At 35.5% G+C, this 26,331-nt stretch overlaps 1 protein-coding gene across 4 annotated transcripts in view; it reads left to right on the top strand.

The window, feature by feature from the left end:
- Positions 1–16,396, top strand: part of LOC131684624 (uncharacterized) — a 127,237-nt gene extending 110,841 nt beyond the window's left edge. For 2 of the 4 annotated variants that reach the window (XM_058967645.1, XM_058967647.1), the window contains one exon: positions 14,895–16,396. In XM_058967645.1, coding sequence (XP_058823628.1) covers positions 15,051–16,067 — 1,017 coding nt within the window. In that variant the 5' untranslated portion in view covers positions 14,895–15,050 and the 3' untranslated portion in view covers positions 16,068–16,396. Of the gene's footprint in view, positions 1–4,139; positions 4,336–11,186; positions 11,260–14,894 lie in introns of those variants that run through there. The other 2 variants (XM_058967644.1, XM_058967646.1) reach the window with 2 other exon arrangements.
- The last annotated feature ends 9,935 nt before the right edge of the window (positions 16,397–26,331 follow it).

The raw sequence follows: 26,331 nt of genomic DNA, 5'->3' as shown, positions 1-26,331 counted from the left end.
TTAATCAAATTAATCAAATTAATCAAATTAATCAAATGAATCAAATGAATCAAATGAATCAAATGAATCAAATGAATCAAATGAATCAAATGAATCAAATGAATCAAATGAATCAAATGAATCAAATGAATCAAATGAATCAAATGAATCAAATGAATCAAATGAATCAAATGAATCAAATGAATCAAATGAATCAAATGAATCAAATGAATCAAATGAATCAAATGAATCAAATGAATCAAATGAATCAAATGAATCAAATGAATCAAATGAATCAAATGAATCAAATGAATCAAATGAATCAAATGAATCAAATGAATCAAATGAATCAAATGAATCAAATGAATCAAATGAATCAGATGAATCAAATGAATCAAATGAATCAAATGAATCAAATGAATCAAATGAATCAAATGAATCAAATAAATTCAAATAAATTCAAATAAATTCAAATAAATTCAAATGAATCAAATGATTCAAATGAATCAAATGAATCAAATGAATCAAATGAATCAAATGAATCAAATGAATCAAATGAATCAAATGAATCAAATGAATCAAATGAATCAAATGAATCGAATGAATCAAATGAATCAAATGAATCAAATGAATCAAATGAATCAAATGAATCAAATGAATCAAATGAATCAAATGAATCAAATGAATCAAATGAATCAAATGAATCAAATGAATCAAATGAATCAAATGAATCAAATGAATCAAATGAATCAAATGAATCAAATGAATCAAATGAATCAAATGAATCAAATGAATCAAATGACTCAAATGAATCAAATGAATAAAATAAATCAAATGAATCAAATGAATCAAATGAATCAAATGAATAAAATAAATCAAATTAATCAAATGAATCAAATTAATTAAACGAATCAAATGAATCAAATGAATCAAATGAATCAAATGAATCAAATGAATCAAATGAATCAATGAATCAAATGAATCAAATGAATCAAATGAATCAAATGAATCAAATGAATCAAATGAATCAAATGAATCAAATGAATCAAATGAATCAAATGAATCAAATGAATCAAATGAATCAAATGAATCAAATGAATCAAATGAATCAAATGAATCAAATGAATCAAATGAATCAAATGAATCAAATGAATCAAATGAATCAAATGAATCAAATGAATCAAATGAATCAAATGAATCAAATGAATCAAATGAATCAAATGAATCAAATGAATCAAATGAATCAAATGAATCAAATGAATCAAATGAATCAAATGAATCAAATGAATCAAATGAATCAAATGAATCAAATGAATCAAATGAATCAAATGAATCAAATGAATCAAATGAATCAAATGAATCAAATGAATCAAATGAATCAAATGAATCAAATGAATCAAATGAATCAAACGAATCAAATGAATCAAATGAATCAAATGAATCAAATGAATCAAATGAATCAAATGAATCAAATGAATCAAATGAATCAAATGAATCAAATGAATCAAATGAATCAAATGAATCAAATGAATCAAATGAATCAAATGAATCAAATGAATCAAATGAATCAAATGAATCAAATGAATCAAATGAATCAAATGAATCAAATGAATCAAATGAATCAAATGAATCAAATGAATCAAATGAATCAAATGAATCAAATGAATCAAATGAATCAAATGAATCAAATGAATCAAATGAATCAAATGAATCAAATGAATCAAATGAATCAAATGAATCAAATGAATCAAATGAATCAAATGAATCAAATGAATCAAATGAATCAAACGAATCAAATGAATCAAATGAATCAAATGAGACAAATGATTCAAACGAAACGTGTACTGAATTATTCACCGCCTCTCTACTAATTGTTACTGCCATTGAAACATCAACTGATATGTTGGAAGAGACATTGTACTTGCATCCCCCATTGAGAGTGGATTCTTTGAGGACGTCTTTTCCCGGATTTAATTCGTGGTTATTTTTGGACTTTGATCCTTTTTTCTTCATAATAGTTCATACCAAGACAATAAATATGAATTTTCAATAATATCAGGTGTTCTTACTTTTTACATGACTTATTTGAGCATGTTTCATTTATAAAACCAATAGAGATTCGAAGAGTTTAAATAACGCACTGGAATGTCTCTTTTCAAAGTTTTCATTTTCAAACATCCATATTAATTAGTTAAGACAAATATGTTTCTGAGATAGCCATGAATTTTCTTAATTATAGTGTATATAAAAGCTCTGAATAGAACTGAATTAAATTGGAGTTGACGTAGTTTTCGATTTTTGGTCACCTCTCTACCCATAGTGCAACGTTTCCGAAGGGATACTCCTTTCATTTTGAGGGTGTGTACCTTTGAAAATAGTTATAGATTTCTCATAATTCAAACATTTTACAAATTTTCTCAGGACTACAAATATTTTAGGTACCATGCGTAAATGACGTAGCTTTTCGGTAATTTTGGACCACTACCTCTCCGTTGTAGTATTTGGTCATAAAATTCAAACCTCCCCTTTCTTTTAGCATTTTCCAAGACCCCCCCTCTCAAAACGCTGGTAGCTGACGAAAAAAATCGTATAATTCTTTCAAATATATTTCCTTAAAACAATTTTGACGGTTTTTATCCAAATTTTCGTTATAACAGCAAATTGCATACAAAATGAATCCATTTCATGACAAAACTTGTGTGAAAGGTTTGTTTTGAATTTTATAACCCATGGAACATGAAGAGAAGTTCTCTTAGTTCACAATCCTGCAGTTGCCATAGTTTCAATTTTTAAAATCATCTATGTTACTAAATGTTTCGTTGAATCAGAAGAGAAAATTTGATTCAGCAACCAAACTAAGTCTACTAGTTAGCAAGATAAACCTTTCTTGTTTGTCTACTGTAAAGATTCTTTTTGGCGGTGAATACCTATCTCATAAATTGGCAAAAACATCGCCCAACTACATAAGTCGCACAACTACTCTCCCTCGTCAGACTTCGCCACAAAATTGGTACATCCCTACCCCCTAAAATGCTACGTCATTTAGGCATAGCCCCTTATTTACCAAGTAGGATGTATTATTAAACTTGTTTTCACGAGTGGCCCTCTTCTCAACCAAAATGCAAAAAAACTATTTACAGGATAACGGCAGACAAAAAAGTATTGCCACTTATTAATAAAATTACATGTTTGACTACGATACGAAGAGACTAGAGCACAACCAGCGGCAAGGATCTAGAGAGGTATTTTGGGTATCTTTTTATCTTCGCACCATACGAAAGTAGGTGTCTAAAATATGCATATAAAAACGTCGTCTCGCGTAACCATAATAGACACACATTAACGTTTCCATGGGCACAATGTCGATTTTCAGTCAAAACACGGAGCAGTGGATTGCAGTGGTGTTGCACTTTTGAGCAGAAGCACGAATAAAATTCGTCTAGTGGCCTGCTTTTCTACTCGGAAATGCTACCACTGCTCTGGGGTTATTCAATGAAAAACGGAGTGAGTAGAATTTTTTCATTTCCCTTGATCCATTAATCAAAGATGTGTAGTTTTACAGTAATGGAATTGTATTGTAGATTTTCCCCATATATTTGCTACTTATAACTGAGGTTGTTTGGATATATGTAATATATAAATCATTTTCGCTTTAGGGCAAGTGATCGAGCCCAACTCCTTCAACTGAACTGCTCACATTTTATAGGCAGATGAGTGAAGGTGTTCTGCAATGCAAATTGTTTTGAGCCAGCAGTGCATTGGCGGGAAAGCAAAAAAAAAACTTTTCCATTCTCTCTCACTTACGCTCGCTTGCACTCTGATTGATACCAGTTTTCCTTACGAAGAGCCGCCGCGGGTCGCATGTCGGCGTTTGAATTTTTTTATTGAACCTGCCTGTAGCCATCGGCCATCGCGTCGCTTTATAGATCACGGCACAGGACAAAACCCCATTCGGGTGATTTTTTGCGCGAACTCCATGATCCGTAGCAAATGGAAATGAACCGACCCAATGGTACGGCATCATGTCAAACTGTTGAGCTGGTGGTGTTGGAGATGGCAGCGATGGCGCGACGCTGACTGCGGCTGTGAGAAGAACCGGGTTGTCGTATATAAACAAGTGATTTTTGGCAGCTTCGGCGCATTCCATTATTGTCGACCGCTGGTGGAAAGCATTGCCGGTTTTTTTGGTTTTCTTGGAAGTTAATGAATTTGAAGTGCCTTTCGGTTTTCATTGCGTTTATTGGTGTTTCGAGTGTTCGGGTGGAGTTGAAGGATATTTTGAATACGTATCAGGCAAGCCGGTTGCTGTGAGAAGATAAACAAAACTGTTTGCAAGTGGCCGAATTGAAAATGATGGTTAGTGTCAAATAATGCGGATTGTTGGACACGAATAATTGTTTTATTGAATTTGTAAAATTGATATGCTGATAATGAAGACAGTGCATGACTGGAGATTTTATGAAGCAGAGTTTGTTAATGAGCATTTGTGAATATCCTGTGACTTTCGATAGATCAAACGTGTTCTTCACTACAAAAAACAACTAAGATGAATTCATCATACACAACAGGATTTGCTTTATTGAAATTGTGTTCGACTTAAAGGAGTAGAACAGTTTCAAAATATTACATAATGAGGATAAACATTATGCACTGAATCTGGTGAACAACTACAACGTATTTCGTCCTTAAAAAGTGTAGAAGCGTTCCACGAACAAAATTATGAACAACCTATACTAGAACTAATTTGAACAAAGTGTAAATAGAAATAAGGAGCCATATTAGATGTAATTTGGAACAACAAACTTCGTGCGAATATGTACCTACCCCAAAATGATATCATTACAGTTTTGAATTATTCCGTAACATTTATTGTCAGTTATAAAATTTCAATTGTACATTTTGCAACGTTTAGTTTATTTTAGTATTGAAAAGATACCTTATTCGTAGAACGTTCAAACAAACAGAACGTTAGTTTGAATGTAAATAAAATATGCGGTCCACTTGATAAAATACGACAGGTTCAAAGTGGCGTAGCTAGTAACTTCGTGTGGGGTGGGTTAGGTGGTCTTAGTTTTGTTTATTTCATTGGTTTCCAAATATATGCCCACACTGATAGAATATATTCGTAAATTACTACGAATTAGTTTCGTACAGACAATTTTCATAAAATATACGAATGTTTCGTACATATGATGAATCGTTCGTAGTTCTATTGAAACACTTTTATTTTTTATTACGAGTTTTTCGCGAAAACCACGAAACGACTTTTGTTGGCTTATTACGAAACGTCTTCATTAGGCAGACGAATTGTTCGCTGCCATATACGAAAGTCTTAATAATATTTATGAGCACCATTTGTCAAACCGTCAACGTCAAAAGAGCTTCAATAGACGAAGAATATGGAGTCCTTGTTACTATACGTCTGATAATTGTTGATCAACACGACGGTCTCGGTCTGTTTAGTAACCGTATCCATGTCCGCCGGATTTGGGAAGATTTCCTGAACCTCTTTCGCTTCTAGTTGATCCAGAATCCGGAACAGTACGGATTCAGTTGAGCCATCGCGAACTGCTCGTTGGTTTTGTATGAATAAGTTTGAGTTTTTCTCTGTCGGAGCAATGTCAAAAATTAAATACGAAAAGTTCTCTCAGATGAACGAAATTCATTCGTGCGACAAACGAGATTGTTCGTAATATACACAAACGTTTATTAAAATAAACGAAACATTTCGTTTCATTCACGAAAAATAACGTCGTTATCAACGATAACGTTCGTGCAATATACACTAAATAAATAAAATTTACGAAAGGTTTTGTTTATCAAGCGGCTATTTTTTCACACCACAAACTTTCTAGCACTCAATAATGACAATATATATATCTAACTTTAATAGTATATAAGTTATTGAATATTTTATATGGAAGACTTAAAATTTGTTTTTTTCATGAAAACATTTTTAGCCACTTTCCAACGTTTTTGTTAATTTCCGCAAAATTGTTTGCGGAATCGTAATAGGCATTTTTGCAGAATAAATCAACTTAGGGGAGCCCGGGGCTCGTTGGCGGAATCCCTTTTCCCCTATTTATATTAGACATATAGCGCTACCACTCGGGGTGTACCTTAAGTTATGTGAAACCCATTATCCAATGTGTTTTTGTTGCAAAACATTTTGCTTTGCAGAATTTGTGTAAGATATTGTGTTTTCTGAATCTTAAACACTTTGTGTTATTTTGGGTGATTTTCAATCTATTTCTCGAATATATTTTTCGATGGTGCTTAAAAAGAGCTTTCAACTTTCGTATACATATTGAAACTATTCATGAACAAAAGATTTTTTTTTAAATAGTTTTTTTTACAAAATATGCGGTTGGGGTAAGTTGCCGGTACTATTTCCAGTGCAAAGAAAGTCATAAAACTTTTTTATTTCTGGAATTCTTTTTCTTGTATATCTCGTAAATGCAGGGAATACTTACTTCGACCAATTGCCTGAAGAATTTCGAAAGTTTGCTTTCGAAAATGGATAACTTGTCGAAGTCAAAGTGCCGGCGTAATAAGACTGAAATATAATAGCAACTTCAACTCATTGCTCTCCCTTGAGTAGTATGGTTTTCAATATTGAAAAATATACTTCACTTTTCAATTCCTTGCTAATTGAATATTGTTAGGAACATAAAAAAGGAAATTTGACTCACTTTTAGTCGTTAATAAAAAAAGAGAAAAAAATAATAGCAAATGTCGCTTAATATACAGTTTTCTTGAAAAGATTTTCAGCACGTTCCATTAGGATTCCTGAAATAATTGAAACTCCATTTGATTGCTTATTTTCGGGCGTATCCATACATACCGTATACTCACCCCGGGGTCGGGGTAAGTTGACGGGTTTTACGCGTCACATATTTTTGCCTATAAAAAACAAAGACAACGCAACAAATACTTCGATAAAATTCAGAGATGTTTCCAACAGTAATTTAAGGTCAAGATCATATTATTTCAAAATCGCCAATTTCAGAGGGTTAGAATCTTCGAAGAATTTTACAACGTAAAACAGCACAACACCTGATGAAAGTATTTTGGCGTTATATCTTCCAAGAAGTATGTATGGAGAATTTACTCTTCAAACAAATTTAGTTCGAGACTTACGGCCAATTTCTTCACTGAATGAAAACCGGGTTCTGGCATTCCGCCAAATTACCCCATACATACCGCCAACTTACCCCGGGGCTGGGGTAAGTTGGCGGCTTTTCTGCGTCACATATTTTTGTCTCTAGAAATGAAGACAACGTATCAATCATTTTCGTTAAATGCAGAGATGTTGCCAACAGGCTGCCCTTTCATGTAACGTGTTCTATTTTGCGAGATCTACCAAAATCAAGGCGGTAAAAAATGAAAACTGAAAACACCGCCAACTATCCCCGGTCTCCTCTATTTCAATAAAAGTCAAATCATCAAATTCTAGTATATTCAGTTTATGTTAATTGAATCTTTCGTGAAATTTTGTCTACTTTCCGAATCTGTAATAAATTTTGATGTAGACGTTCATTTGATAAAGTTATATCATATTTTTTATGAAGATTCGTCAAATTGTTGTAAACGTCACGAAAGAATGTGTCATTACTATTTTTTTTGAAGAATGAATTCTCCATTACTACTTCATGGATAATCAGCAATCAAATTACTATATCTAAAGATGCGCTGTTTTCTGTTAGGAAAGTTCATCGAAATTTTTAAAATTTCAATGTTTTCGGAATTATGTCATTTTCACAGTTAGCTGGATTTTCACCAAATCCCCACAAAACCGAGCTTCTGGCAACGCCGCTGACTCCAAGTAAGTGAAAACAAAGTCGTTCTACACTCGAAAAATTATGTCCCAATTTAATCAATGTCTCTATTTCGTCAGCCTAAACCGTATCAAAGATTCACGGCTCAGTTAAGCTAGTACTATGAGCCGTGTAAAAAAACGATTAAAAAACTTGCGAATCGCTAGAAAAGCCAACGTTAGTTTTTAGCATTCTTCAGTGATTTAACGGGGTTCCGTATTTTTTTCTTTGATTGTGATCATTTTTCCCATAAAAATAGGTTTTGAGTGCTTTTTAATTTGTTTTTTGGGCAAACTGTAATGTTTGTTTGATTGCAGGACTGAAATGGTACTACTGGGCTCAACATTAAGTTCGCCGTGTGAACTTAACCTAGAAGCAAAAATTGGAATCAATCATTGATAGATACTAATTGATGAACTAATAAGTATTTTTTTCAGTAATTGTGTAAGTAGGGGTTTGTCCGCTACTCGGGTTCTTGTTTGCCAGGCGTACCCTTCTTTTTAGGGCGGCCTAGGTGCCTGTACAGAATTTCGGATTTTCGTTTCACAACAAAAAGATAAACAAACAAAATAAATTAATAAGTTTAACCGACTTTTATTCCTCCACTTTCTCTTCCTGTACTGTGCGCTGCTGGATCTCGTCGATCTACTGCTACCGTTGGCGGGAGGACGGGCGGTTTCTTCCAACCGGCCGGGACTACAACGGCCTAGTTCTCCCGGAATGACGTTGGCTGCTCCGGCAGCGGTCCTTGGCGTTTAGCTAGGGAGGTGAGCTTGGCTCCTTTGTTGGAACCTCCCTACCGACGTTGGCGAATTATCGCCGGATCGACTTGCTCGCCGCAAGCGATCCCGGAAGTCACCGCAGTGCACTTCCCAGGGGAAACTTTTGTCCGCCCTGCTTCGTTCTCCTTGGCGATTAACTGTGGAGGAGAGCTAGGCTCGTTCAACTGATCCTCCACAGTGAGAACGGTCGGTGTTTTGACTCCTTCTCGTTTACCCGGGGAAGCGAAAGCACTCCTTAGCGATTAGCTATCCCCTTATGGCGAATCAATACCGTACTTACGTGTGCCCGAACCACGGGCCGGCACTTTCGACGGTATAACTTGCCGTCGCACGCGCGCACTCTGCCTCACTGGCACTAGTGGCGGGAAACTGTCCCGAAAAAGGATCGATTATTCTGGGTGTCTGTTCACTGCCGTGGCTCGTCACTCTCTCATATCACGATGGCCGCCTTTCGCACTCGACCAAAACAAACCGCCAACCGCCTTGTCGCATAGCTGTCAACGGTGAGCAACATAACCAGTGCACCCGTATTTTCGCAAGAGTAGAGCGGTAGTCTACTTAAGCCCTATGTTATTAATACACAAACATAAAACAAAATTTTCTACACCCTATCTGTACCCGTATTTTCGCAAGAGTAGAGCGGTAGTCTACTTAAGCCCTATGTTATTAATACACAAACATAAAACAAAATTTTCTACACCCTATCTGTACGCACAAAACCGTTCACAAACGCGAAACTATACAAAAAATTACAAACTAAATGTGAACGGTATCGAATAGCGGTGAGCATAATAACATGTAAACAAATACACTCTACGGAGTGTATGCCCAATGAATGGTATATTTCCACCCAGTGCTAAATTGTTACCCTGGCGGGTTACAATTGGCATCGAATTGAAAGAAAGCACAAAATCACTTCCGTTAGTCCTATGGCTAGGGCTTAATTATACATGAGTGTATTTAATCCGTGATTAAATGGGCTCGCATCTCAATAAAACCAACGTGGGCCCCCTGAACTTTTTTCACGAATTTTCCTTTCACGCGTTTTTATTCTTTATTGTTCAATTCATAAAAATATTGCGCTTTTCGGGATTAACAGTGCATGTAGTACGTAACGCATTCTTCGCATAAAAATTTAATTGAAGTGTACTGAAATTACTAGAAAAAAATCAGCCATCAGATCATAGAAAGATTAAAACCGATCTACTCGCTAAAGCACCTCTTTACTATTCATGTTATGGCGACACACACACTCATTGAGACATATTTTGAGAGATTTTATTTGCTTTATTTTTATTTGATGACCAAAACAGGAAAAAATCTGTGATAAATTTCCAAAAAATCTGTGAAAAATCACAATGCTTCCAAAAATCTGTGAAAATCTGTGAAATTTTCATAAAAATGCCGAAAATCTGTCATCTGTAAAAAAGAATCTGTGACATCTGTGAATATGGCAACCCTGATCCCAAGTGGGATAGCATGAAGTGGTTGGTGTACTAACAACGATAATGGGGGGAGGTTTCAATATTGTATGGCACGAGTATGAGGTTAGGTTAAGCCCAAATCTCCGATCAACATGGGGAACGTGTCATATTAGCCAGACGCTACTGATGAGGTTAGTTGAGCACTAACGAATCATTTGGGAGCTTGTCGTTCACAGTACCAGAGTGGAAAAACAGATACATTTACGCTCAAAATACACCTCTTGCAAAAATACACCTCTTGCTATTATCAAAAGTTGCCGAAAATTTATGGAAAACAGTAACAGCAGCCAGAAGTTCGTCATGTCTTTGGTTTCAAATTTTAATTGTAGGGGGAGCTGGGCCAATTCGGACCTAGTAAGCTATAGAACTGGAACTTGTCAACCGATTCACAAATAAATATGTTTTGCCTGAAAGCCTAATCAATCGCGCACATTTTTTTCTAAGGCGATTTTTTCCGATATTTTGCCTCATTTTGTTTTTAAATGTTCTGCTCACAGGCACACGAAAGGTCCGAATTACCCCAACCCTGTTCCAATTCGGACCTACCATTTCTTATCGATTTTTTGCAATAGAAATGAAATCCTATTTCGGCCTAAGTTATTCCTATTCGATTTTTATTAAATTTCGAATTGTGACTAGAAAAGTTCTCTTCGATATGTAAAATTTTGCAGTAAATATACAATAAAAAATAAGAGCTGGGCCAAATTACCTAAAAATAGGTTATGAGCCATAACGTCGAAATCTGTCAACCTATTTGCGAAAACTTATGATTTCCTCTACCGACTGCGCACACTTTCCTTTCAAAGGGTTTTTCGCGATCATGTATTAGATCGTATATACGGCAAAAGGTCTTCCCCCTAAGTATTGTTTAATGTAATTGATAACGTTTTTTGAAGAAAAAAATATTTTTCAGTTCAAATGCCCGCCATTTTATTTATGCTTTGCTTTTTCAAAGAAGATTGGGTCAAAGACTAAATAATTTTGTATGTTTAAAGTCTTATTTCGCATTTTTTTCCGTCCAACGTATTTCAGTACGCCTATCCATGGTACAGAATTTCATCTATTTTTGGCATTGGCAACTTCAAAGAGCTGCAGTGGAGTAGCGAAGGGGTTTTCGTACGCAACTGTAAATGATGCTGGTTCCAAAATAGGGTGCGTCATAACGTCTGGGATATTGTGACGCACCCAAGCAACACGGTATGTTGATAAGCTGTTTTTACAACACCAATGTCAAACATTAATTTGTGAAAATATTACTGCAGCAAGCGTTATTCAACTGTTATGCAATTAAAAAAGCGCAAGGGGTGGAGCTTATAGGCAACATGTTCATTTGTTCCGAATGAAGTACCAAGAATCATAATAACAACAAAGATTGTTGCAATAATGCTAGCAATTGCTTTGAAAACAACTTTGTCGAAGGGAAATGAAACTTAATGTGTTTCATGAAATTTTTATGCAAACAAAGTATAAATATTATGTTCACACTCAAATATGACAATATCATTAATGTGGGTGAAAATGTATAACCAATGAAAATGAATCGAGTAATTTTTGAAAATACTTCGATATTTTTAAAGGGCCTTAAAACAACGTTGATATAAACTCAATAAATTTTATACGTATTTTGTTAATTATTTATTGTACGCAAAGCACTGTGTTCGAATATGTTTTTTTCGAGAGGAATCAAAAATTTGAAGCATATTAATGATGAAAATTTTGGGTTCCGTTCAAAAAATCTATGCATATTAACTGTTCGTCAGCAACTTTTATCGAGAAAGAATTCATTCTATCAATAAATATGGCGGTTGTTTTTATTTCTACTATGTTACAAACTGAAGTTGAGTAAAAGTTTTATAAGTGTATCCAGAATCAAATTTGCTGACAAGTTGAATAATAATGTCATCTCCAGTTTTCACGATGATGCTTGCAACAAAATTGTTTTAGTTGTGCAGTAGAGTCACAAACACGTTGCAAAAAACATCAATATTATGTGTCAAAGTTGATTGTTTCACAAAACACTAGCACTACAAATAAATAACTAAGGTGTAACGTGCAGCAGCTGTGTTTCACACATGCAACAGTCATGTTTTTTGCAATTCTGTTGTCATTGTAATGCAACATATAACTTTTATAGCTTTTCTAGAATATGTTGCAAGTGCTGCTTGGGGCATGAAGTGAGCATCATAGAATCCGAAAATAAGTGGACGCCATAAAGTTCGGGACGTTATGACGCCCTATCGTTTTCGGATTTTATAACGCAATATACATCTTGGACCCCGTAACGCATACATAGCGTCAGATAATATGACGTACAAGTACTGCTTCGTAACATCCCAGGTCATAACGTCCCAAAACAGTGAGCGTCATAACGTCCGGGACATTATGATCAACAAGAGTATGTCAGAAGATCCGAAAGCAAGAATGCGTCATAACATCCGAAGTCATTCTTGTGTCACAACTTCCGAAAGCAGCTCTGGGACATAATGTCCGGAATCTTATGATGCACACTGATATGGGGATGTTATGACGCAGGGGTATTGGGCCATAAAGACCGGGATAATATGGCGCACTTCTTGTTTAGGATCTTTTGACGTATAGGCACTGCGTCATAACGTCCCAGGGCATACAGCATTCGGACATTATGAAAACAGTTCTTATGCGTCACCATATCCAAAACTATAAGTGTGTCACAGTGTCCACGAAATCGACTGCGATATAAGATCCAAAAACGAACGTGCGTCATAAGATCCGAAAACAAATATGCGTTATAAAGTCCGGGAACTTACGACAAACACCAGCATTCGGATATTATGACGCAGCCTGGTGCGTCAAATTGACCCAGACATCATGACGCGTCCTTCTTTGGGATCTTATGATCTGGGGCGTTATAACACATAATACTTCATAATATCGGAAACTATGAGTGTGTCATTGAATCCTGGACTTTATGACGCAGTGCTTCTGCGTCATAACAACCCAATTTCATGGGCGTCATGTAATCTCAGATATTTTGACGGAGTACGGATTTCGGACGTTGTGACATTAGAACGATTGCGGACTTTATGACGAACATATGTCCCGGCCGTTATGACGCACTTTATTTTGGGGCGATATGACCTGGGACATTATGGCGCATTATGCGTCACAATATCCGAAACTATAAGTGCGTCACAGTGTCCAAGATATCGACTGCTACATAAGCTCCGAAATCATATGTGCGTTATAACGTCCGGGAATTATGACGCACATCTGTTTTCGGGTGTTATGACGCAGCCTGATGTGTCATAATTTCCCGGACGTTGGACGCACCACCCATCGGACGTCATAACATGGTGCCATGGCTGGGATCATTTATGTTTGTCATATAAATGATACACTTTACTCTGGCCAATTTCTAGTACTACATCAGGGATTTTTTTTCAACGTGGAAATTACCTATAGAGTGTTCAATTTAGAGAATTTTAGTGATCAGACTTTTATTGGTTGTCTGGCAAATCTCACGGGAGCGACTAGCCATTGCACGTGGAGAACTGTTTACGAAGCGAAAAGTATGTGTTTCCTCTCCCACTTCATCTTGGGCCTCGCTCATTTCTATCTCGTTATTGTACACCTTTGTGTCATCATCGTGGCTGTTGCCTTCATGTTCGCGATTAGCTTCTTGCTCTTACGAGTCACAAGTGTGAACTTCCTCACTCATGGTATGGCTATTGATTTTGAGGTACTTGACGAAGCTCCTATTTTCCTTTTTTATTACGACTATATGTAGTCACATTTTCTTTTATGTATTTTAACGACATTCAATTAGCTAGAGAATACTTGGTAGGGAAAATTTAGAGCCATAGTACTCATGTGAGGGCAAGGATGTGAAGTATACAGATCAGAAAACTAAAAGTAGCAGGGCCGTTAGAACAGGCTCCTATGCAGCTCCTGTAGTTGTCAATATTATCAGAACTGCTGCCAGATTTTGTAACTTAAGTATTGTCATACACTTCTACGTGTTTTAAGTTATCATGTAAAAAGTTTTTTTGCATAGGCCAATTTTGTTAAATGTTATCATCACCGAATGCCTGACAAGGTAGAACTCGATTAAGATGACTTCGGTAAGCCTAAGCTTCATGTTCATTTGCAGCAAATGTTCCATACCACGAATGCTCAGTCTTATGAGAAAATACCGGAAGTCAATAGCCACCGTATTTTCCAGAAGCACCACGTCTTGATTCGGTATCTCACTCATAACGACAGATCACCTCAGCAAGAATTGAAGAAATAGCTTTTTGTGTTCTTCGGACAGAAACAAAAAGCACACTGAGTATTTTGACTGTCTTTGGTGGTTTAAAATAGCAATCTTCTTCGCCATTTCTCATTAATTTGTTAAAACCAAACGAATAGAATTATTTACTAATTGTCTGAAAGGCAGGATCCTTGTCGCCACACAATAATAGCCATCTTTTGTTTTCGTGGGTAAAGGTGTGGCTCCTTTTGTACAACACACGTTTTTGTGACACCATAGATTTGAACGAATGTTCAATTATCATATTCTGTTGAAAATTACGGCTGCAGAACAACGTAAAAAAGTTTACGGTATTACTCCCTTCTTCTCTCCATATTGAAACTCTAAAGTATTTTAGACGAACTCGCACTATCAATATATTGATCAATGAGTTGATTATTGTCAATATTCCAACTCCATTGAAGAGACTGTTGGCTATACTCGAAGACCTATCGGGATTTGACCGTTAAAAATCTTAAACGCGATTGATCATTTCATTGGAAAACTATAAAAAAGATCATTTCAGAATAAAATAATATAGACTCGTTTTTTGTCATTACAGTGCCTCAGGATAACAGCCATTGTGCTGCTAACAGCAACTGCATTGGCCGCAAAAGATCCACCATCCAAGTTGGCAGCAGCACCAGCGTCAACATCGTCAAAAACTTCGGCAAAAGTTCCGCATGGAAAGCGTGAAGCACCGGCTGGATACGGACCGATGGAATTTATCGCTCCAACTATTTCTGGTTTCAACTATGGAATGCCTCAACCATTGTACAACGTCCCACATTATTCCGGTTACAAATACTACGCGACGCCGTACAAATTTGCACAACCGACGCTCTTTTCACCCGCCAATCAGCACGGTTTTAACTCCTTTGCCGACAGTCCGGTAAAGTATAGCATCAGCTCTAAGGAGCTATCTGAAATTATTAAGGCACTACACTCGCCCAACCCTGCGCTTACCATTCGAGCTGTACCAACCGGTGGCGGATGGGACAATACATTCAGCTATGATCCTATTAGTCAGTACAAATCTCCAATGCTGAAAATCCACGAAATACCATCGTCTTCATATGGAATCCCGCCTTCATCACCGATGAGCACATTCCTTCCTTCTAGTTATGGCGCTCATCCAAACACTCCCAGCGAACCATCCTACGCTAGTGGCATAAAAGGACTACGCCACTATGCAACTCCGTCAAACTCACACGTGCCTGATCTGTACTCCGGAAACAAATACATTTCGGCTATAAAGCCCTTAACTTTCCATGCTCCCTCTCAACCCGTCTCCCAACTGCACACCTCCATACACACTCAGAAACCATTCAAACCATCCACATATCTAGGATCAACAAACGAATTCTCCGATTATTCGCACAACCAACCAGCCACATCATCTTCTTTCCACAATGCATACCTGGCTCCAGCACTGCAATTTCTGCCTCCGAAAGTCCAGAACAAGGTAACCTACGAACAACCCACCAAGTCATATCTGCCACCGGTTCAGTCGAAACCGAACACCGGCTACCTTCCGCCGAAACCGTCCAACACATACCTTCCGGCAGCACCGAGCAGTCCGAACTACATTTCGATAAACTCGCACGAAAACGATGGCAAGCAGCACCAGCATTTCCACTCGCACAGCTTGGAGGAGTCCAACGAAAGCTACGACTACAGCGGATCGGCGTCGACGACTGTCAAGCCTCACAGCCATCATCCGTGGCAGCCGTAGAGGGCATGAAAATCCAAAGACTTTCCATTCGGAACAACAACGGTACCGAAGGTGACATGTAGGGTCACTCCAATAACTAATAGACAGAGTTTAGTTTAGATAAGCTTTATTCGGAGCACAAAAGCCTTAGCCATGTGGAAAAGATTGGACTATTGCCATTATTTGTATGCGATTTATGTAGATGCTATTTAAACCCTATGATTACTAAGAGTTGAGAAAATTTTCAAAAAGAATAAGAAAATAATTCTAGCGATAGGTTTACTGTAATAATACTCAACGGAAATGTAACGAGTGTATATGAACTGTTTATTCAGTATTCAAAACGGAAAAGGCGCAAGAAATATATTTGTAAAATGAGTGTTGATGTTTTCTTTTTCGTTACAGTGCACAGTGGTCCAGAATGTAAATTTAACAGGAATTTTGAGATTTTACTAAAACTAAACAACTTTGCCTTATTAAGTCTTTGGAGAAGTTTTCGTAGTTTATGAACCCCATCTTTTTGTTAAAACAACAGTTAGGGTGGTTCTAATTTTACCAAGATCAAAAAATTAACTTTTTAATCATTCTAGCTAGAGCCAAACAACTTTCAGCGAAGTTGTAGAACGACAAATTTCGGAAAAGTTTGCTGAAGACATGTAAGCTCTATCTGTCATACTTTTTATTTTACAATAAATTTAAAGTCGGAGCTTAGGGTGTTTCTTCGAACTACAGTTTTATTCCAATAACTTTTGCGGTATTTATTAAAAACTTAGGTAGTCAAAGACAACTTTAAGATTGTTTCATGGCACTATATATCTAGCTATTTGCGTTGAAAAGTTATGAGCACTTTTTCGCCAAAAATGGGGTTGTTTTGAATAACAATATCACTCATTTGGGGCAAATAAAAGATAATTATTTTTGAACTATAAATAAAGTCATGATTACAGTTATAATTGGGCAAAAAATGGCGAATACGATATTTTTTAAAATTTCATAAAATTCATTTAAAAAATCTATTTTTGAAATATCTTCGGAACAATAAAAGCTAGAGTTTTCATGTATTCGAAGAAAATATTCGTCTTCAAAAACTCTGAAAAACATCATATAAATAGGTTGTAAAAAATGAAAACTGAAAAAGTTATATTAAAAATTTGGTTTTTCATGAACTGACTCTTTGTAATATGCTTACATTCACGGTGAACAATATAAAAAAATGTAGTTTCGTTTTCATGATAAAATATTGCACTTTACAATACTTTTCTATTATTTTAAATAGGGGGTAGGGTGGTTCTAAATTTTTTTAAATCAGAAAAATAACTTTTAAATGATTCGAAATAGAGTTTCGCTGTCTTCCACAAAATTGAAGATAATGAAATTTTGAAAAACTTTGTCGAAGACACTGTCATATACGTTTCATTTTACAAGAAATTTACCAAAAAAATTTAGGGCGTTTCTTAAAAAATGATTTTCTTTGTATAACTTTTGCAGTTTTGATTTTTCATTAAGATCACTTCAGAAATACTTTCAGATATTTTGAAGGAGAACAATTTGTCTTAATATTTTGAACCTCTAGCTTCGCTCGTTAGAAAGTTATATATAATTTTTACTAAAAATAAACAATTTTTTGAGTAAATATTGCAAGATATAAAAATATATCGTATTTGCCATTTTTGGTTATCTATACTACAAAGCATGCTATTTCATATGAAAGCAATCGTATTCAATGTTGAGTATCCGAATCGGAGATAATTCTATTTGAAAAAGTTATATTTTTTATATAAAAGTTCTCATAACTTTAAAACGAAAAAAGTTAAATAGTTGGTGTTTTAAAGCAAATTATGCGCCCAAACATAATCTTTAAGTTGTCCAAAGGGTACTTTAGCGTAAAATAAAAATTTCAAAAGTTATAGAAATAAAACCGTATTTTTAAGGAACACCCTAAAGCCTATATTTTTGAATTTCTCGTACAATGGAAAATATAAAACCTAGAGCTTGCATGTCTTGAGCAAATTTGTCTAAAATGTGTTGCTCTACAACTTCATCGAAGACAGTAAAGCTCTATCTCAAACCGTTAAAAATTTGTATTGTAAATATTGCTAAATTTAGAACCACCCTAGCATCGGTTTAAACAAAAAGAAGGGCCTTGCAAAGTACAACAACTTTGCCAAACATGTTGTAAGTCTATGTCATTTAGTTTTAGCAAAACGTTAAAATTTCTGCTAAATTTGCATTCTGGACTACGGTGCACAGATGACCTAATTTTGTTAGCTCCCACTTTGTCTGTCCCCGATTTTATTCGTTTTATGACTGGAATTTATTAGGGTTGATAAAACTTGATGCCCTAAAACTATTCAGAAGCTTTGATTTATTGGATTTTGTGACAGCATCGAATGTTATTTGAATGTTGAAGGCCTGCTTGGAGTAATATAGTCTTGGGTACTTTTCCGAAGGATGTATGGTGCTAGAATGTCTCTAAATCAAGTTACAGCTGTTCAAAGTTCGATAGTTTGAATTAAATGCAAAAAATCATGTTCGGATGAATTATTCAAAAGTCTTAGCTGGGAGTAGATAGTTTTTTATTCAGTTAGCGCACAAATGCGTTAGCTTGGCGGTGCCAAATTCATTTTTTTACATTTTGGATATCTTAAAACTAGGAGGTTACAATTTTGAAATATTTTTCACAACAAGGGGGATTTTTTACAGCTATCTCAAAACTAGAAATGCAACGCTATATACAACAGTAGGATACAATAGTTTTTTGAATTTGTTTTGCCGTCATCTTAAAACTAGGAATTGAGTTTGATATACAAAAAAGGGAACATAGGTTTTTTTCGAAAAATTTTACAGCTATCTTAAAACTAAGAATTCAGTTTGAAAGGGAAATAAGTTTTTATGGGAAATTTAACAGCTACTTTAAAACTGGGAATGTAGCTCGATATGCAAGGAGGTAAAGAATATTTTTTATAAAAAAACACAGCTATCTTTAAACTAGGAATACAGAATCAGCGACATGACATAGAGCCTCAGGCTACCCTGACGTCAAGATCCGGATTGATTGGTGGGGTTCATCGGACCTGCGAAGAATCGGGTCGCTCTCGCTTCAAATTGCGTGGTAATGACGACGGCGCACAGTGACGACCAGTGACAAAACCCCAAAAATCAATGTCTTGTTATTTTTTTGTAAATATTTATTTTATTTTTCTCTCAGTTTGAATAAAGTTATCCCAAAATTTTACTATAATCGGATGAAAAATGAATTTTTAACATGTCGTTGAAGCAAGTGATGTCGAGGATTTTTATTCAATTCACTTAATTAGAATTTTTAGTACCTTAGAGTTTCAAATGGCGATATCTCAAGAACTGCACAGCCGATTGGAGCAATTTTAAGTTCATTGAAAAGAAGAATGAATATGCTAAACTATAGATGGGAGATTTTTGTGCAAAGCTGATTTACGTTTGATCTGCATCAAAAAAATCCAATTAAAAAGCTTCATATCATATCAGTAATTTAACTTTATACGTCTTCCAATTTTTGAGATGGTCTCCCATGGGTCACTTGTCATGAATCAGACTCAAAATTTAGTCTAGTTTCAAGATATATATGGCTCATCTTGCGCATTTTTGCGCCGAAGTTGGTATATCTATATTTTTGAAAATACCCATATGGAGACACCCTGTAGCTCATAAATCTCCTTACAAATTAATTGCCTAAACAACATCATATTACTGAAAAATTAGTGATTTTTACTAGTTTTGTCAACCATTTCTACTATCCGATGAGATTGGCTACTATGATTAATGTTTATATTAACCCTTTAACGACCAACGCATTCAAATGGGTTTAAATAAAAGTAGTTGAAAAAATGAAACATGGAATATCAAAACCGATAGCAGAAATGGATTCAGCGACCCAAAATTAGTTAAAACCCCAAGTTTTAGCCACATAGACCAATTTTTATAATTTTGTCACAACTTTGTATGAACAGGTGCCACTGTGCGGCGGTCACATAATGGCACTCTGGTGATGATCGGTTTCACAAGACTCTTCTAAAAACGAGAAATAAAAGAGAGAGGCCAAATTGCGATATTTATCGTTTTTATGAAGATACTAGCTAATACCCATCGCACGTTGTTGCGACACTCTGCAAAATAGGAGGAAAACATAATTTATTCCAAAGCGCCATCTGGCTGGCAGATAATCTCCAACTAATAGCACACAAACACGCCCCATACCAAATACCTACTGTGTGCAAATTTTTACGGAAATCGGTTAAGCCGTTTGGGAGTTTATAAATCATATACATACAAACTTTGACTTTTATATATATATATATATATATATATATATATATATATATATATATATATATATATATATATATATATATATATATATATATATATATATATATATATATATATATATATATATATATATATATATATATATATATATATATATATATATATATATATATATATATATATATATATATATATATATATATATATATATATATATATATATATATATATATATATATATATATATATATATATATATATATATATATATATATATATATATATATATATATATATATATATATATATATATAGATAGATAGATAGATAGATAGATGAATAAGGGACATATAGGGGAGATCTCGATTTGCCAGCATATCCCGAAGTGGGACATTGGGTGGTCTACCTAGAGCCCGAAGCGAATCCTTTAACTGAGACCTGGCATCACAATACCCGGCGCATACCCAGACAACGTGCTCGATGTCGTGATAGCCCTCGTCCAAGCGCACAGACTACTCTCCGCAAGACGCCGCAAATGCGGTTGGGCATAAGCCGGGACATTACACCAATGAAATTCCGACCCACATCCATCCCCCCCGAACCAAGGCTTCGTTGATATCTTTGGGATAATGGAATGTCGCCATCGTACAAGTTCACCATTGCTCCACGAGGTTTGCCAAATGTTAAGTGTCCTCTGACAACAAATACTAAAAAATCGTTGAAGCAGATTGGTCTTTTGTATATGTCACCATTTAATGCGCCCACCTTTGCTAATGAGTCGGCCTTTTCATTGCCCGGGATAGAGCAATGAGAGGAGACCCAAACAAAGGTAATCTGGTAACATTTTTTAGATAACGTACACAAGGACATCCGAATCTTCCCCAGGAAATATGGGAATTGCTTTTTGGGCTTCATCGCACGAAGAGCCTCGATAGAGCTGAGACTGTCCGAAATGATGAAGTAGTGATCTGTGGACAGAGTGTCGATGATCCCAAGGGTGTACTGGATTGCAGCTAACTCTGCGACGTAAACTGAAGCGGGATCATTGAGCTTGAATGAAGCGGTGATAGTATTGTTGAAGATACCGAAGCCAGTGGACCCATTGATCCGTTAGTGTAGAACATTTTGTCACAGTCTACTTCTCGAAATTTATTATAAAATATATTGGGGAAAATCCCAAATATTTAATATCGATAGAGTTGAAACCATAAGCGAGCATTACAAATGTGATAAACTATGCGCAAAATACCAACATGGTAACGTTCTTTACTTTTGCCTATCCTTTTAACATCGTCGATAAAGTAGTTTCTGCACTCTTCTAGTAGATTGATCATTTTAACCAAATTATGTTTTCATAATAAGTGTTATTGTTGTATTATAGTAACCTATGGTTAACATTGTCAGTATAATAACAAAAAAACACACTATAACTATTTCCAATATTGTTCGTCAAAATCCTACCATAGATTTATACGTTTTTATTTGTATAGTATTTCTGCAGAAAACTATTTTTGAACTATACGAGAAATAATAGAAACTCGGAACTAAGCGACTATTTGTGGTGTATATTTAACGAAAAAAAAAAATGTTCGAAAAATTGTCGTTTTTGTATTGTAACATAACCTAACGCAATATTCCCCAAATGGTTATCGGACTGAAACCAATACCCCAAATGACAGAAACTATTTACGGTGTGGCGTGTTTATTGTCGAATCACAATATGACAAATTCTAGAAAAAACAATAATACAAATTATCCATTTATTGTTCTCGTTTATGCGGGTATTCTAACTAAGAAATTCCCAGAGTAAATCGAAAATATATTTGACTTAATTGTATAATATGAATGTCTAAAGACAAAAATTATGAAAAATGGACATTTCACGTGCTCTATAGTTTTGCCGAAGACTTATGTCTTATTAGTTTTTGTACTTGCAGGACAGTTGGTAAATATATCTCACTTTAAGGAAGATTAACCGTTCGTTCTCCATTCACAAGAAAGCTTTCTTCACCTATGAAGTATTCTGCTTGCATTGAAAATGAAGCAAACCAACTTGGCGTAGCGGACGCACCCGAGCCGAAGTTGCAGCAACAAATAAAGAAACCAATCAAGTGTTGCTTTGTTCTATCATTTTCTAGCAAGAATGGATTTTCCCGTAAGGCTTGTTAGCTTGAGGTTTCCACCAAGCGATTATGTTCTATTTTGATATCATTTTCCCACAACACAATAAATTCTTGGATATTCATTTATCGTTCCTCTGATGATTGTAGATGAGGTGGTGTACAGTAGAAGGTTTATATCACTATTATCTTGCTTCGAACAAACCCAGTCCAGAGGCTGTATGGCATCCAGCGAGGGATACCAAGAATTTATCCACTGCTCTAGTAACCATTGAGGTTTTTTTATAGCCACTTTTAAAACTCAGATTGCGTTTCTGGCGTGCTATAAAACCTCAATTGTTATTTGGGTTGATTTTCTGCTTGTTTCTATTTCTGGTAATAAGAAAAATAACAAACGATGCGCGTGAAATTGCGTTTGTCATACAAAGCAACGATTTCGCTTACAGTTAATGCTTATTCTTTTTTCCTTTTTTTTATTTCGACTATGCTAGTCACATTTTCTTTTTTTACATCTTAGAAACATTCAATTAGCTAGAGATTACTGGGTAGGAAAAGTTTTGAAAATTAGAGCCATAGTACTCAAGTGAGAGCAAGGATGTGAAGTAAACAGATCGGAAAACTAGAAGTGGCAGGGTCATTAAAACAGGCTTAATATCGTACGGGCTTAATCTTTGTTTTCTGCTAATGAGGGTCGAGCTTAGGCAGCATAACTACGAATCACCTGAGTTCACTAGCATGTGACCTGGTATAGATAGACGTGTCCATCTTTACCGTGACAACCAACAGTCGGTTGTCAAATTTGGCTTAATAATTTTCATCTGCAAAAATTCATTGGGTAATTTTTTTATTTTAATCTGTTGGGTCCTACACACCCAAATGCAGTTTGCTGCCAACACGGAAACAATACAACCAGGGTGCAGCTATCAATAGTGGCTTCCCAGTATACCGATCTTGCTGAACATCCCTGGACTGAGGGGACGGGCATAGTGTAGTTGGTAAATCTCAGCTCACTGGGGTTCGAATCCCATCCCCGCATATGAGGTTAGATATTCTCCTAAAGAGATTCCTCTAACCCGAAAAAGAGGCGAATAACCCTAAGGTTATAACCTATTTAATCACAATAAAAAAACATCCCCAGACTAAAAAAATTGGCGAATTCAAATAGCTAGCTACAAATGGTAGTATGGACATACGTGGATCCGCATAACTTGAAAATCTTCATTAAAACGTCACATAGAACCGCATAAAAATCGTATAAAACAGTTTTCAGTGTGTTCGTTTCTTGCAGATGCTTCGAAAACCGATATCTTACTGCAAAACTCTTGTGCCCTCCCGAAATCTGGTTTATGGTTATCATTTTATCAAGCATGAAATTCGGTGTATTGGAAAACAAAATCTTCAAACAGAAGTCAGCTAGTCTACATAATAACTAAAGGAATTCATGATCGCCTCATTTCAATAACACGAACGACCCTTCCGGAATGCCATTCATTTGCGACACATCTGTCATACACACCATTCAGCAGTATCCGATCGGACGGAGTCAGTTGAGTGCAGCATTCCGTGAAAAATTGACCGCAGCACTTGAAGCCGGGTGATAGCCAGTCACTCTTTCGTAGGCAGCACCATGCGCTTCACAGCGCAAAGGCAAGATCAGGTTCACGGCAAGTGGAAAAGTGTGCATGCACAACAGCAATTCAGATTCCATTGCCCCCGCTTTGTTTTCTGGTGAGTGCGGGCGAAGCGCCAAGTCAAGTTTATGCTGTCAGAAGAGCCACTAAGCGGATCACTTATTATAGCTACGTAACTTTTGCGTTGGAAAAGAGATTTTCACGCTACCAGCATAATGTGATATGAAAATAAAGTTTGACTATGATTACTCTTTCAGTTGATTTTACTAATAATAAATCTGTAAATTATGATTAGCTTAAATAGATAACGATGCTTCACTCAAAGACTCGATCGTGGTGCTCGCGACGAACCTGATCAGGTATCTTATGAAGGACCTATATTTTCCGTACACTTCTGAAATAATTGGATCTGACCCATTACAACGATCAGAAAGTGATAGTTATTTCTAATTTTTCCCTGTTAATAATGAGATTGGAATCTGCGGCTCGGGGTTGGAAAATAACTACCCCTGGGCCTGGTGCATCAATTTGCGCCACAGTACTCCCGTCTTTACGGAGAATATCTCTGTAGAGATACGTAGTGAGCTTGGGGCGATCTGAACGGTGTTTCAGCTTTGTGAGCTCTATTGACTGAACGGGGAATATACCCTATTGCAAATATTATATAATATCAACACGGAGGAATGCAATAGGTAGACAATAAAGATAATAGACTGGATTTTTTGAGCTTTTGTTGATTGTATCGGTTTTGTTACAGCTTTCAAATTTGATACACATATTAGTTTCCGACTGCAGTCAAGAGAAGAAACATTCACGTAAGATTTATCTATTTGGTCGTTAAGCAATTGGTTGCGGTTGTTGGGGTTTGAATGTTTGAAGCGTGAAAATTTGGATCTGCTTCTGATCGGAAAACGAACGAAAAAAAGGCGAAGGTTTGGGGTTTTGAAAAAAATGGAACGGTGCTTCACAGTGTAAGAGGTTATAATACAAAGTTGAAACTCAAAAAATCGAAAAAAAATTATTGAATATTCTGACGCTGGTTCTTCCACGAATGAAGCTAACACAAAACTTTAAACGCAATTATCTCGGAATGAAGTTTTTTGAAAAGTACCGTTGCGGTGAACGTGATATCTCAAAAACTACTCCGATATTCATAATTTTTTTTTGAATTGTTTGTATTTACATTCTCGTGTACTTGAACGGTTCCTTTTTCATCCAAAAAATATGGATTCTTTGAATTTTTGTTTAAAATTTTGAACACAACAAAACTTTTTTTTGGTTTTTGGTCAACATATTTTTTTTACAAGAAAAGCTTTTTTTTTACAAGAAAAGCTTTTTTATTGAGAAACCGATCCGTTCAAGTACACCACAATACATTTTCCACCACCAACCAACGAACTGTTTTTCACTTTTCCAAATACAATTTGCATCAAACGCATTAAAAAAATCACGAACTTAGCTTATTTTTCCACCACAACTTTGTATATAACCCCTTAAAACCAAGGTTTATATGCCGAAATAGGGTGGGGTTATAAGGAAGATATCAATGAAAATGGTCATCTTAAATTTTCGCTAGTCTTATATAAAATACTAGTAACATCGAAAAATGAATTTATGCAATTTTTTAGCTCGATCAAACATCATTAAGGAGGTGTACCGTTTGAATATTGATTTCATAATATTCGAAAAAATCCAAAGAGGGAAGAGCATTAAATGCTGATAATAAAAAAAAAATCGTCGAAATATGTCTAGGTTAGGTGTATGGCTTTGCAGTCTAACTTTTAAGCAAAAACAAACTATTTTGTCTTCATCCGTTTAGGACCGAAACGTCGGATGAAGACAAAATAGTTTGTTTTTGCTTAAAAGTTAGACTGCAAAGCCATAAACCTAACCTAAAAATTGGAAATAGTCGACTCCAGTTCAAAGAAATATGTCTAAAAATAACATAAAACATCAGCATCTCAGTATCAAAACAAACGAAAACTGCTAAAAACAAGTTTAAAAAAATTTTAGTGCCCAGGACCTAGAATTTTTGAAAAAAAAATCGGAATCAAACATTTTATTGTAATGCTATATGATTTCAAAGTGCATGAACCGTCGAGATCGAAAAAGGAACAAAATGTGGCATAAAAACGTAAAACAATTTGTTTGTGGACATTATAGCTATAAAAACATCAATTTAATCCACCTTGCAGTGAGATGAGACATTTCTTACGCATATCACTGTTG

Source organism: Topomyia yanbarensis, chromosome 2 (genome assembly GCF_030247195.1).
Source record: "Topomyia yanbarensis strain Yona2022 chromosome 2, ASM3024719v1, whole genome shotgun sequence".
NCBI lineage: Eukaryota > Metazoa > Arthropoda > Insecta > Diptera > Culicidae > Topomyia > Topomyia yanbarensis.
Note: the sequence above shows the minus strand (reverse complement) of the source record. Positions and strands in the feature narration are given on the sequence as shown.